This window comes from Hyperolius riggenbachi, chromosome 3 (genome assembly GCF_040937935.1).
Source record: "Hyperolius riggenbachi isolate aHypRig1 chromosome 3, aHypRig1.pri, whole genome shotgun sequence".
Classification (NCBI taxonomy): domain Eukaryota; kingdom Metazoa; phylum Chordata; class Amphibia; order Anura; family Hyperoliidae; genus Hyperolius; species Hyperolius riggenbachi.
In genome coordinates, this window is record NC_090648.1 from 74,854,481 (window position 1) to 74,869,622 (window position 15,142).

The 15,142-nt window shown below is 43.5% G+C and overlaps 1 protein-coding gene across 1 annotated transcript in view; it reads right to left on the minus strand.

Moving 5' to 3' along the window:
• Positions 1 to 8,436: 8,436 nt before the first annotated feature.
• The window catches only part of LOC137561006 (intercellular adhesion molecule 5-like), a 50,530-nt gene continuing 43,824 nt past the window's right edge, over positions 8,437 to 15,142 (minus strand). Inside the window, exons 4-5 of the mRNA XM_068272212.1 lie at positions 14,127 to 14,399; positions 8,437 to 8,661 (exon numbers count right to left, since the gene is read on the minus strand). Of these exons, the coding sequence (XP_068128313.1) occupies positions 8,546 to 8,661; positions 14,127 to 14,399 (389 nt within the window). The 3' untranslated portion in view covers positions 8,437 to 8,545. The remainder of the gene's footprint in view (positions 8,662 to 14,126; positions 14,400 to 15,142) is intronic.

Consider the following 15,142-nt stretch of genomic DNA (forward strand, 5'->3'; position numbering starts at 1 on the left):
ATTTTTTTTACAATTCAGCACACGGCAGCTTTAACAGTGAGCTGCATGGCCATACCACTTAGCACACAAGTGTTCTTGCCCCCTTTTCTTGCCACCAACAAAGGTTACTGTTAGTGGCATCTGATTGCTGCTGCAATGTTTTTTTTTAATTAATTAAATTGTCTTGCCTATTTTATTTTAATTAGTGCAGTGCTGTATGGAGGACAGAGCTGTCCCTGTACAGCGCTGCTCTAGATCGCAGCGCTGTAGAAGACATTTCTGACTGTTTTCTTTTGTTTTAGGTTGTTTAAGTTGCTCCATTCCGTAACTCAGCGGGGAAGCGGCCGGTCCCCACTAATCTCCGCCCCCAGGACTTGACACATGATCAGCATTAGGCGGTCCTGTTTGAGCCACCTTCCCGACGCCTGTCGGCATTAGGTGGTCAGGAAGGGGTTAATTTTGCTATTCTTTGACGTGAATGGGTCTGGTCTTGCTCTGTGTGTAGTGTTTGGAGTTTCTACCAAGCATTATACTTTACATAATGGCAGGAAATTATCACTCAGTTCACCATTGATTCTTCCTGTAAGCACCTTGTGTTCCTCTTTAGAACGTTATATTTTCTGAATGTATCTTCTTATTAGATATAAGAAGTATGGAATACGCTGTGGACAATGTTGGAATATCCCCAAGAGAGACGGAAAATCGTGCTCCAGATACTGCGCATGCGGAGGGATGTTTAGAGGGCCGATATGAGAAGACGGAGGCTAATGACCCATGAATTCAGGTGATTTAAAGAGGAACTTTAATCCAAGATTGAACTTCATCCCAATCAATAGCTGATACTCACTTTCCCATAAGAAATCTTTACCTTTTTTTGAAAAGATCATCAGGGATGTCTGTAGGGCTGATATTGTGGTGAAACCCCTCCCACGGAGTGATGTCATGACAGTTTCCTTTCTGTAAACCTATTTGCATTGTGGGAAAGAATGGGTTTCCAGCTGTCAAGCAACCAGTATCTCCCTCTGTGTATTTGTATATCTATAAAAAAAACAAAAAACCTTTTCAAACACTACTGATGCCCGAAAGATCAGCAGGACTGTCAAGCAACTGGTATTGATTAAATGGAAATAAATATTTATATATGAATATTTAATATAAATATTCCCACCATTCACCTCTCAGTTCAGGTGTGCTTTAAGGCTCCTTAACCACAGCCACCTTGTGCTGCCTGAAAGCATCTCTGCTAGTCGGTGAGCACTTGGTTTAACAGAATTCATACAGAGAACTCAACTTTTGTCCTGACTCTGAGTTGAGCAATTCTTATCATGAAGCTGCACCTTCCTCCTGCCAAGCTAGTCATTCTTAAAATGTTTTCTGTGCACCTGGGGAGTTCTGTTTCCTGGACACACACTAGAGGACGCAACTCCGAATTGAGAGCTTCTAATTATGAGGCTTTGTTTACACTAGAATGTCCGGAAACCACACATGTTCATGTTTTTCCACAGCGAAACATTGTAAAAAACGAAGATGTTGCAAGCATGCAACCAGCTGTCCAACTCTTTTTTCTTTCGTGAATGAATAATCTCAGCTAATGTAAACTGCTGTGGGCCACCCATTGATTAACATAATATGTCTAGCAGTTTCACACTATAGGAAAAACGCATTAGAACTTTAGAAAGTTACCATATTTTTTGGCATGTAAGACGCTCCGGAGCATAAGACGCACCTAGGTTTAAAACCAGCGAAAAAAATATATACTAAACCTGGTGCATCCATGGTCCAGGAGCGTCTTGTAGATGTTCTTCCCCAATTATTGTGTCCCCCATGTACCTCATGTGTCTCCTTCTGTCCCCATGTGTCTCCTTCTGCCTATGTGGGCTCCAATGGATTAGTTGAGCCATGCTGCTGCTGCTTCTATTTATTCAGGGGGGTGGGGGGGCAGAGGAAACATGGGGACAATGCAGGGAGACCCCGACATCCCATCAGGTTGGTGGTTCATAATATTAGCGGTTGTTCGTAAGTGTATATTACATATAAGATGCAGTGACTATTTCTCCCCATTTTTGGTGGAGAAAAAGTGTGTCTTATATGCCGACGAATACGATACTCTCATTGGAACTGTAGGTATTCTCTTCAATACTCCACGATCCCCTCAGCCCCATTGATTATTTTAAAGTTTTCAAAGCTCTGTTCATAACTTAATTGCACATAAACATCCTTTAATATTTGTCTGACTTTTCATAAGGAGTGAAGATTGTTCAGAAAAGTGAAACCACTAAGTGGTGGACATAGAGATGCATATCCGGGACTTGACCCCAGAGAGAGTTTACACTCGTGCATCAATTTGTGTATAGAAATTTCAGGATATCATAATTGACTGTTAGTTTTCACCCTAACTACACGGAAAGAGATGGGGTTCTATTTTTGTGACTAGAGATATGCTTTAAAAGCCTAGTGCACAAGCCTTCATTCATTGCCCTCGTGTATGTGAAGTGGCCAGGGTGGAGGCAGAGGGGCAGCAGAGTAATCACTAATGTTGGTGTCGAATTTGGGTTATTGAAATTGGAAATCCTGAATTAGCACGTCAATATGCTTCAGCCCCTGACATGGGGACAGGGTCAGTTCTCTTATTTGCACTTTACCTGACTCACATGAAGCGCAAATAATAGAACTCCCCTGACCCAGTCTACTTGTCTGGGTGCTAAAGTGTGGTGACAGGTGAATAGCCTGAATTCGACACCAATATTGGTGATCACCTACACACACAAGTAATAGGACTATGCCCTGGGCCTGAACTTGGCCAAGATTATCCGCCACTCTCGGCAACAGATCAGGGGAGGGTCGGGGCTGCAGTACGCAGTTTCTCAGCCAAGAAGCATTTAGCATAGAAGGCTATAGAAGAGGTAACCCTATAGATCCAATGTGTCCTGCCTCATCTGAGATAAGATTTTAAATACGGTAATGACTTATATCTGCATAGCTCCCCAACTGTCCCTTTTTTGGAAAGACAGTCCCTCTTTAGGAACAAAATCCCCCTATCCCCATTTCTTCCTCATTTTTTCCTTTTCAGGACTGATCTACAGGCCCAGGAAAATATACTGTATGTATTTTTCTATTGAAAAATGTGTCTAATTGACTCTAAACTTTGTTCCCATCCCCTTAAACTGAAAATGAATGATGATTAAAGGGACCAGTTGGTTTGAAATCTAAAACAATGTATTTTGCTTATGAACTCTTAGTAGTATGCACGACTAAGGGTGTGTCAGGGGCGTGTTTGGAGGTGTGTCAGGGGCGTGTTTGGAGGTGTGGCAGAAGCATGTTTGGAGGTGTGGCAGGGGTGTGACTAAGGGTGTTATGGGGGCATGCCTAGAGGTGTGACAGGGGTGTGCCTTAGAGGTGTCCCTCTTTCTTACCTCAGAAAGTTGTCAGGTATGTATCTGTGTATGGATAACAGACATCATTACACCATGTATCTACTTTCTGTTTCAGGATGACAAGTTTCCAGGACTTACAAATCTTGTGCAGAGTTTCTCCTATCAAGATGCTGTTTACACTTATTGAGAAAAAAATAGTTTTCCTAATGTTTTCTCAAAAACAATAAAGTTAATTTATATTGTTATGTATTATTATAGAGTTGATCTGTTACCAGGAAACTGGGATGTATTTTGTGCCACATTTTGCATTCTTGTAATGTCTACCTGAAATGAATTTAGTCGTGTGATTTTTCACCTTTTTACATGTTTGCTGTAGATTTGATAATTGTATTACATATATGATGGATCTGCAGACTCTTCTTCTACTGTTTATCTGTATTTTAGGCAATCATTTGGTAGATTGCTGAGGTATAATAACGAGCATTTATGGATTTGGCCAGCAGGTTTATTGACTTTCTCCGAAAATGAGGAAAAATAAATTACAGACACTACTATGCCCACTGTACTCCTGTACATGGGCGTAACAATCACCCCTGTGACACCTGCCATCGCAGGAGGGCCCAGGGGCTTTGGGGGGCCCTCTTCCTCCCTCTACCCAAACAGCAAGTGCAGCCAATTAGCAAAAAACCTCCCTGTTCACTCACAAAAACCCTCCTTGCCACCTCCTCCCGCCATGCAGAGTGTAGAGCAGGGGTAGGGAACCTATGGCTCGGGAGCCAGATGTGGCTCTTTTTATGGCTACATCTGGCTCACAGACAAATCCGTAGGGGTTGATTCCCTAAGCTACACTGCTCAAGCAGCGCAGCTTAATGTGGCAGTGCAAGTAAATTTTTTCAAAGTAGGCACGCTACTGCTGTAGCATGCACTACTGACTTACTCGCACTACTCCAAAACTAAAGGCTGCTCCAATTGTCCCACTCTGGACCCTGTCAGGTCCAGTGCCTTTGTAGGAAGAGATCCCCACACTTTGATTGTCCCAATAGACTGCCTGACTCTAGACAGGCAGTCTTTTGGCCAAAGTGCAGGGATCTCGTCCTACAAAGTCAATCATCCCCCAAGTCAGCTAGCTAATTGTACAAGCTGTTAGTTAGTATTGCTCCTGTGTGGCTCTCAGGGAAATTGCTGATGTTGCTGAAACCCAAGAGAAGCTGAAGACGTGTCTGACACTTCCGCTGCCTGGCAGATCAACTGTGTGCACATCACTATGGCAACAGGGACGTGAGCCCTTCTGTCCCAGCTTGAAACATATTGTATGGCTCTCACAGAATTACATTTTAAAATATGTGGCATTTATGGCTCTCTCAGCCAAAAAGTTTCCTGACCTCTGGTATAGAGTAACGGGAGTTTCCTGCTTCCAGATTCTGCTTCACAGCAGAACACACCCTGCTGCCATTCGCTGGTCCCGATCACATGACCCTCATAGAGTTTGGGGACCAAGGGGGCTCCATGCTATAATTTTTGCAGGGGGCCCTATTAAGTCTAGTTATGCCTCTGCTCCTGTACTTTGGAACAGGAAACGGTATTTAAAAACGATACTGTACATAGTGACAAGGCCTCTTCCTCTCTGCTTCCTAACCCATTTCTCAAGACTGTGTATGATATCGTTACATACAGTATAGTCTCCTGTATCTGGCACCGCCGTGGATCAGAGACGGATTAAGATGTCATGGGGCTCTAGGCAAGGTAGTAGTTTTGTGGCCCCCTTGTGGTCCTTTTGGTAAGCCAAAGTGGAGAGAGGTCAAAGAAGGTGGGCCTCTTGACACTAACTAGGCCTCAAGCACCTGCCTAGGATTCCTGGTGGATGATCCTGCTCTGCTGTGGATTGGTTGATGCTGGATAATTGTGCTTTCTGGCATAGCTAATACAATACTATACCCCACTCTCTTTACATAATGGCCTCTGTCCTGCCTGGTGGTTTCTGTATGGACCCAGAAGAGTGGGAGCAGCGTGGAGTGTAAAGATCCCTGCAGCGTTTCAGTGAAATGTGGCCTATCCATGATTCTGAAACCGCAGATCGGTATTGGATCTCTATACATTAGTGGCCTAGAATGATTATACAATGTCTGGTGACCAGTGTGCAGATTTCACAGGACACCTGTACAGGCTGCCAAAGTTGTATGAATGATTATTTAAATGAAAGATTAATGCTAGGTACACATCATACAATTTTCTGTTAGATTTACTTGCCAGATTGATTTTTTCCCAACATATTGGAAAAAAATCTATCTGGCAGGTAAATCTAACAGAACATTGTATGGTGTGTACCTAGCGGAAGGTGTGTTTTGAGCCGTCATTTGGCCTATCAGTGAAGGGGAAGTCACCAGTGTCGTGGCAATGCAGAGATGATGACCACACCGGAGCCCCTGACCCAGAGGGTCCCTTCTCCAGCTGCCATATTAGCTCTTCATTGGAGTTTTCCTGGTAATAATCAACACTATGGCCCATATCCTAATAAGTTTTCTCTTGCGTTTTCTCCAAGGAGATATTTTCAAACTTTTCCATTAAAATACCTGTAAGGGCTTTGGCCCATTAGATTGCTTTGAGCTGTGCTTCGGGAATCACTAGCTATTGCCAGCAATTCCAAAAGCTCCTAGGCTAATAAAAGTAATTCGCTGCTACCCCACAGGAGCAACTGTGTTATGGGAAATCGCAATTATGGGTCCAGCAGCAACAATTTAGAGTGATTGTGCTCTAATAAAGGTATAGGAGAAATTTTGTGTTCACGTGTTTTGAATTAAAGTTCCAAGCACCGGCTTCCATCATGTAGCCCCGCCCCTCACACAGAAGCAATGACATTACATGCTAGGGGTGGGGCGACGCTCCGAATGATGGAGCGTAAATCCAGTTTTCTCCCAGGTGATATTTTTAGACTTGTCAATAAAATGCCTTTTAAGCCACCAGAAAAGCAAGAAAAGGCTCAAAATAATTTTGATAGTACTTATTCACCTACTTTTTGGTACTTTCTTTGTTGAAAAGTGCTGGAAAGTTATTTAAAATTGAAGATGAAAAATTATCTCCTAGGAGAAAACTCAAGTGAAAAAGAGAATTGCATATGGCCCCTTGTCTTAAAATGCATTTTAAACCACCACCAAGCAAGAAAATACTCAAAATTATTTTGATAATACTTTTTCAACAACTTTTGGGTACTTTTTCAAATAATAAATTATTTCCTAGGAGAAAAAGTTAAGTACATATGAAATTAAATACATATAACTTTTCATCTTAAAGTGGATCTGAGATGAACTTTTACTCATTGCATAATTGTGTTCCTTTCCTATTGTTTATAGGGCATTCCTCAAGCCAAATACTTTTTTGTTTTTGTATTAATACTCTAATTCCCCATAAACTAAAGAAGCCACGCCCACAGGTTTTCAGAGAGCCAAGGCACTTTCGGACAGTAGCAAGGGCTCATGGGAGCTCAGTCTGGGCAGGAGGAGGGGGAGGTATTACTAGCCAGAGATTTCAGAGGCAGAGGGGAGGAGGGAGGAGGAGAGGAGATTTGTTTTTTTTGCTCAGGATGCAGATAAGCCTGCCTCTGTGTAATGTTTACAAACAACATGGCTGCTGTCATTGTATCACAGGAATAATCAATCATATTCTATTAAAGCTATTTGCAGCTACATTTGCTGTGTCAACTATCTAAACTTTAGATAAGATATATAGACAAGTTCCTGATGAGTCACTTGTGACGAAATGCATAGGGCGGAGCAGTAGTACACGAGACCGGAAGCTGAGCTGGAGACGCTGGAAGTGCAGCTTTGATCGGGCAGAGGGGAATCTGATGCGGCATCTGCGGAGTGGTTACCCGGGGACCAGCGCTGTCAGCATTACGTGCTTTGATTTACCTTATGCTTGTGAGTGCACTACCTTTTAAACTTTTAAATAAATTTACAGTATTACACTATACTAGTGTTTTTTAAGTTGCAGTAAAGTTGGAAGCCTTGCCAGTGTTTGAAACGGACTGTTTCCTGGTACATACCCCCATATATGATCAATCCTGCCTCCGGAGATCTTGGAGGATATCTAGGGTGAGTGCGGGCACATTGGGGGACTGTGTCCCGGCACTGGTGATTGGAGGGTGATCCTTAAAGGCACATGGTGTAAAATTCTCCGGGTGAAGGAGTGATTGGAGGAAAACAGTATTACACTATGTTCTTTTATTTCTTTCTATTTACATGGTGATGATTGTCCTGGACTAAGGAGCCAGTTTTCTGGAATACGGTTTACCCTGAGGAACCAGTCTAAGGACTTTATTGGCCGCTTGGTGTGAGACTGTATACTCCTGTGTTTTTTTTTTTTTTTTTTGAGACAGAGAGCACGTATATAACTCTAATTTTTATTGCATTGTATCACACTACTTTATTACGCGAACCATCTAGTGTTAACTTATATCCTGAAGCGCATACTCAATTTAAGTTTTACAAGTTCCTTGTTATAGTTAGTTTTTCATCTCGGATCCGCTTTAAGTATGTTTTCAACACTTAGCAATTTAAAAAAATATCAAAAATTTGACGAAAAGATACTTTTGTATTTTCTTGCTAGTTGGTGGTTTAAAGGGCATTTTATGATAAGGTGTAAAAATATCACCTAGGGGATAACTCAGGAGAAAAAGTGAATTGCCTATGGGCCAATATGTGCTTTGAGTAGCGGTAAGCATTAATAAACTGTCCCATCACTGAAGAGAGCCTTGGCAGGCTTTAGTGCTCCATATAAATTACAGAGGACTTGAGGGGACCCAATTTAAAACCTGCACTGGGACCCATAGCTCCTCGGCTATGCCACTGGAGTCCACCAACACTGAGGGACACCAGTAATCATGCTGGATTTGAACCTGAAAAAAACAATCATGAAAATCTAGAATGCGTGGCGGGACCTTCACCATTACTATCTTATTCAAATATGTTACTGATGCTCTCAGCATCTGGGAACTCTCCTAATAAATGCATCATCCGATTCCTCCTCTAGGCAAAAGGTTATCTCATCAACACAGTTAAGAAATGTACCATTAGGACAGCACAACACATGATGTTTTGAGGAATGTTTTAATCCAACCTCATACATACAGGGAGCTTCATAGTGCATAGAGCATTGCAAGTGCTTCATTTTCTGACAACAAAAAATACCAAACATAATTAACACAGATAATAAAACAAACTGGAAGATAACAACAAGAGCAGAAGATTGGAAAATACGACTTCTAGCTTCTCGCCTTTCCCTTTCTGGAACAGTGCTGGATTTGTCTGTGCTTCTGAAAACAAAAAAATAAAGCTAATTACAAAGGCGTGTACTGACACAAAAATAACCATTCTTGTTAACTTCTGCTACGGACTTTTGTCCTTATCTTCTTCTTAAATTGGTATCTAGGGAATATTTAAACTCTAATCCATTCTCACCATAGCTGTAACGGTAACTGCCACACCCACACCCCTTAAAGAGGACCTGAACTCAGACGGATCATTGAATAATGGCGCACAGCGCCTATGCATACAAATGGCGCCGCATTAAAAAGATACGCTTATCGCTATTTATCGTTAGTACTGCATAATAATGGCACACAGGGAAAAAAGAAGAAAAACGGCACACACTAACGTTATTTATCAATAGTGCCGTTTATTTGCCAAACAGCAGACGTTATTGTGCACAGTAACGTTATTTATCAATAGCGCCCTACATAAGCCAAACTGCAGACGTTATTTAACTGCAAAACGGTGAATGGATTTAATGTAACACTGTCAAGGTTAGGGTTAGGCACCACCATGGGGGTCTTAGGGTTAGGCACCACCAGGGGGTCTTAGGATTAGGCACCACCAGGGGGGTGGTTAGGGTTAGGCACCACCAGGGGGGTCTTAGGGTTAGGCACCACCAGGGGGGTGGTTAGGGTTAGGCACCACCAGGGGGGTGGTTAGGGTTAGGCACCACCAGGGGGGTGGTTAGGGTTAGGCACCACCAGTGGGGTCTTAGGGTTAGGCACCACCAGTGGGGTCTTAGGGTTAGGCACCACCAGGGGAGTGTTAGGGTTAGGCACCACCAGGGGGGTTTAGGGGTTAGGGATAGGTACAGAGAGGGTTCTGTGTGTTAACGCTAAATAACAATAAGGCTTTAACGCTGAATAACAATAAGGCTTTAACGTTAAATAGCGATAAGCGGCAAACGGATTAGCGGCAACACCATGCGCCATTATTCGCAGGCGCCATTTTCAGATGAATCCGAACTCCGAATGTCCTTTCTGCTCTAAAAGATACACAACAGCATAATAACCTATAAACAAAAAAAACATTGCGTTGTTACAGCTGGATTCTACTTCCTGATTCATTATTAAAAAGTAAAAAGTAGGCAACATACACAGGTACATAATAGAAACATTCGTACATAATAAAAAGGTGGTAGGCAACATAAAACACAGTGATCATTACAATGGGGCCTATTCACTAAAAAAAAGGTTAAATTCATGTGTGCAGACAGATCACTTTAATGTTACCAAGTCTAAAGCCAAGTATATAACATACATGACGTAGTTTGTGTAACTCGGATTATACACATAACGTGTACATTGCGTGTATAACATAGTTACACAAGACTATGTAATTGTGCCATCTGGGCATTTAAATGTTTTTGTAATTTAGTGGATAGACCTGAATATATCTGACAAAACACACAGCAATTACGGGAAACATAGAGAACCCCCTGCCCTTGTGGATTTACAGTCTAAAGGGATAGGGTAGAAACAAAATGTAAGGTAATGAGCAGGCATGTTCAATGAGATATAAATAATTTCTCCTTGCATTTAAATTTCATATATATGCAGCTTGACATTTACATTAAATTTGATTGCAAGGAGAAATGATTTACCATATTTTTCATCATATTAGATGCTCCGGACTATAAGACACACCTAGGTTTAGAATGCAGAAAACAGAAAATTAACTTTTACACTAAACCCGGTGCGTCCATGTTCCAGGAGCATCTTGTAGATGTTCTCCCCCAATTATTGTGTCCTCCTGAGTCCCCATGTGTCCCCCTGTGTACTCTTCTGTCCCCCTGTGTCCTACTTTGCTCCCCCTGTGTGTCCCCTTCTGTCCCCATGTCTTCATTTGCTCCTCCATGTGTCCCCTTCTGCCCCCTGTGTCCCACTTTGTTCCCCCTGTGTGTCCCCTTCTGTCCTCTTCGACCCCCCTGTGTCCTCCTTTGTCCCCTTCCATCCTCCTGTGTTATCCTCAGTCCCCCTGTGTGCCTTCTTTTGTCCCCTTCTGTCCCTCTGTGTCATCCGCCCCCCCCATGCCTCCTCCACTCTTTGTGTGTAAATACAATTAGCGGCAGCGAGGCTCACCTAATCGCTCACCAAATTCATAGTTCCAGTGGAGGTCACAGACTCCTCTCCCATGTGGCTCCCCCTAGTGATGGCTTCTGCTGATCACGTCATCAGCAGAAGCTGGCACTAGAGGAGCCGTGCAGGAGAAGAGAGGTCTGTGTTCACCGCTGGAACTGTGGATTAGGGGAGCAATTAGGGGAGCCAGTGCTACCATTAATTGTATTTACACACAGGGAGCGGACGAGGCATTTGGGTGGCTGGAGGATGACACAGGCAGAGAATACAGGAAGTCCCCGGCGTCGCTGCAAGTTGGTGGTTCGTATTGGTGGGGGATTGTAAGTCTCGGACTACCTATATTTGGCATATAAAATACAGGGACTTTTTCACCCCATTTTTGGGGGAGAAAAGTTCATCTTATACTGTATGCCAAAAAATACGGTACATTTCACTGAACATCCTTAGTAATGAGTAAGCTGTATATCTGGAGGTGAGGAGTCTTGGTGAAAGGCTGAAGGCATTGAGAAGTTTACATGCTTGTTTGAATGGGTAAGTTTGCAATCTGAAAGGCATTCCTGGAAAGGAGAGAATCTTATGATCTGTCCTGTATAAAGGTGTCCATACATCAGACAACTTGGCGGCTAATCAACCATCTGATTCAAAGTTTATAATCAAATTGCATAAAAATTGATGCCGCCAAGAGCAGGCTCAATTGACCATGCCACCAATTTTGATCGGATATACTGCAAAATCTTGGGCCGACATACTCAGTGCGCAGCGGTAATGGCGTGCAATATCGGCAGGAGCGGCAATGGATCTCCCAGGGCCGTCCCCCCTAGTATAAAATGAGCCCCTCCTTACTCCCCCCCCCCCTTCCGCATGTCGTGCCCACATTACGTCGGCAACCACCGCACATGTGTGTGAGGAAGACCATCAGTGTGCAATCACAATTGCGATTACTCACGGTCCTGCCGTGACAACTCCCCATCCTTCCCCTATACAGTTGCCTGGTGTCTAGTGGTCCCTCTCCCTCCACCATGTGGTTTAACTGGTGGTCTAGTTCTTCAGTCCCCCTCCTAAATACAGCATCCCTGGTAATCTCACATAAATCATCAAATGTATCACATGCATGCAATGAGGTGTTCAAAATTTAAGAATGGCGAGCGGCACGGGCACACGCTCGTGCAGTAGCCACCGACCTCCCTGGGTCAGCAGCTGCTACGGAGAGGACACCGGGCAACCCGCTGAGAGCAGAGCTGCAGCAAGGGACACACAAGCTTCCAGGGGCTGGAGTGAAGCCCCAGGTAATTACATTTATACATGGCCACACACGTGACATGTCAATGCCGCATATGTGCTGCAGCTTCCTGTACACTGTGCCACACTGATCCTCAGCAAGCTGTGAAAACACATTGGCATGCATGACAGCATATGGCGTTTGAAGCTCCACCCACCTAAGCTCTTGCACTGCTCTCCACCCACCTAAGCTCTTGAAAAGCTCTTGCAACGCTCCGGTGGTTGCAGGCCAAGCATAATAAAAAGTGAGGAAAACACTTGCAGATCAAATTTTATGCCACTGCGGCTCAGAATTTGACATCTATGGTCTAAATGGATGTAGACTAGAGAAGATAATGAACACACTATTTTTCTGAGTTTATAACTATTGCTTGGAAAGAAGCTAACACATGCAGGAGTTGTGGTTTAGGACCGGCTGATTTCCAGGCTACATGCAATTTTTAACAAATTATTAAAAACTTGGATTAAGCAGAAATCAGCATCACGGTGCTGGCCTCTATTGCAGCCTGAGGACTATTTCTCACTGCAGAATGTGCATTTTATTTTGCTGCGCATGTATGCATTTTTTAGTGTTTGCCTTTCTGTATCTATGGACGGGTGAAAAAGGAATGCATGTGGTTTTGGCCAAAAATGCAGCTTGCAGTGCGACGAAGCACACATGCATGAAACACATATGGCGTGCATTTTTAAAAAACGTATACCATAGCATAGTGAAAGAGCTCTGAGCCTGTGATAATTTACACCATACTATTATTAGAGTGGTGTGATTTTCAAGCCTCTGACCTGTAGGTGTCACTATTACATTATGTACTATATTGGAATCCATTGTAGACTGTAGATTGAAGGGCTAGACCAGCAGTAGAGAATCTTGGCTCTCAAGGTTCCCTACCCCTGGTCTAGACTGTAGGGTCTGAACTGCCATGGTGGCATGAAGGAATATGAGGTGTGAAACCTATGAAAGCTGCCATATTTATTTCCTTTTAAACAATACCAGCTACTACTTGGCAGGGCTGCTGATCTATCTGGTCAGTAGGGTCTAAATCACACACCTGAAACAAGCATGCAGCTAATCTTGTCAGACTTGTCATAGACATCTGCTCTGCTGCATGTTCAGGGTCAGGCAGGTGATCCGCAGGACAGCCAGGCAATGTGTATTATTTAAAAGGAAACCAATATGTCAGCCTCCATATCCCTCTCACCTCGTGTTCCCTTTAATCACTGTTTTCCTACTTGGTTTGCCTGACTTGCTGATGCCCAAGCTATAACACATTGTATTAGGTCACTGGCCTAGAACTTTTCATTAATTTATCTGGATGCCACTTACATTTGCAAACAAATTCCTCTACCTCCTTCTGATTGTATATTCTAACATTGTCAGTCAACAGGAATAGTCTGAAGAAGGCTTACTAGCTACTGTTTTTCTGTTAAATTAGCCAATAAATTGTATTATCTTAATTCACGACTTTCAGTATGTAAATTACAAGCGCCAGTCTGCAGCAATGCTAAGTTACTAAGATAAGGAATTACACACACACTGATTCTCTCCCTCCTGCTCCCCCCCCCCCCCACGTACTTGTAGAGCCATCAGACACAGGGTGGGGGCTGGAATGATTTGTCTGTGATCTATCCACACAAGAGCAGCTTGCTTGTGAGTGAGGATTAAAGCATGCAAGGCAAGAACATCTGTAAGCTACTTTTTTTTTCCATAATAGCACCATCATTTGGACAATCTGCTCTGCACAGAAGCCTTTAAGTTCTGTTTGTGATGTTTTCATTTGGTTCCTATCAGTGCTGAACTAGTTAGCCTTAAGTTTATCACTCAAGTTAGGCAAAAAACATCTAAAGCTCACCATACAAACCTCGATTTGATCGCCCAAATAGGCCCCACCAGCCAGCCATCATGGAGCCACCACTGGATGTGACCACCACACATTCCCCTCATAACAAGTGTATCCAGCTGTAGAGCAGGGCCTTGTATTGGTGAGATGGTGAGAAGTTAGGACATCCTATAGTCCTGTGCCTCCCGGTAGCTGCTCCTATAGTTACACCTCTGCCTGCAACCGCCTGAGCCTGCTGTCACACCCAGGTGAAGAGAAAAGAGGATAACTTACCTATTATATCTTTGTTCACAACGATCTTCTGTTGCTGCGTCTTGATCCCGTGCTTGTTCTGCACTATGCATATGTAGAATCCATCATGCACGCTGGTCACCTCCCTGATCTGTAGAGTCTTATTGTCACCAGACAATATGACATGGGGCACCTGGGGGTGCCAGCTATAGACCGGAGACGGAACTCCATCCGCCTTACAAGTCAGTGTAACATTTGCCCCCTCATATACAGACATGGCCGGCTCCACTGCGATGCTCAGGATTTCAGGTTCATCTGGAAGAAATCAGAAGAGAAAAATGTTAACCGTAAAGAGACAGGTGTGTCTGTGTATAATGAATTATAGACACACTATGTAAACAGTATACACAATTCATCCTTATTATTGCTCGTATTTGTTGTGCTATTGATGTGAATGAGACTTTGATTGCCCAGAATGACAGCAGTGCCCCCTATTGTGGGTTGTGGTTATTACTTTTTTTGCCAAGATGACTGAGCACAGCTAATGCAAACAGGAGGGAGCTGTTCATCGACACAAGTAAACAGTTACCCAAACTCTACTGTTTAAACTTCCTGCCTGGACAGGAAGAAGTGAAGCCTGCTGGACTCGGAGCCCAGCGCGGAGACGGCGCAGCGGTGACCATGGGACTCGCGCGGGCGGAACAAGTAATGTATTGCCGCTGTATTGCGTCGGTCGTTGGGCATTCAAACGCTGCTATTGACGCACTCCCGACCCACCAGCGATCGAGCAAAATCTTCCGCACAGACGGCTCGACGGGAATCGACTGGAACGATTGATTTTGGATGGAAATCAATCGTTTGTGTAACGATTTCACAGCAGATTCGATCACAGTGATAGAATCTGCTGTATATCGGCGGGAAAATCGTTAGGTGTATGGGCCCCTTAACAGAATGGTACTAATGACTGTAGTTTTGCTCACTGTTGTATTGCTGTTGGTTTTTTATATCCTGTCACATAGCTATTTAACTTAGTGTAATAGCGTGGAAATGAGTAACTT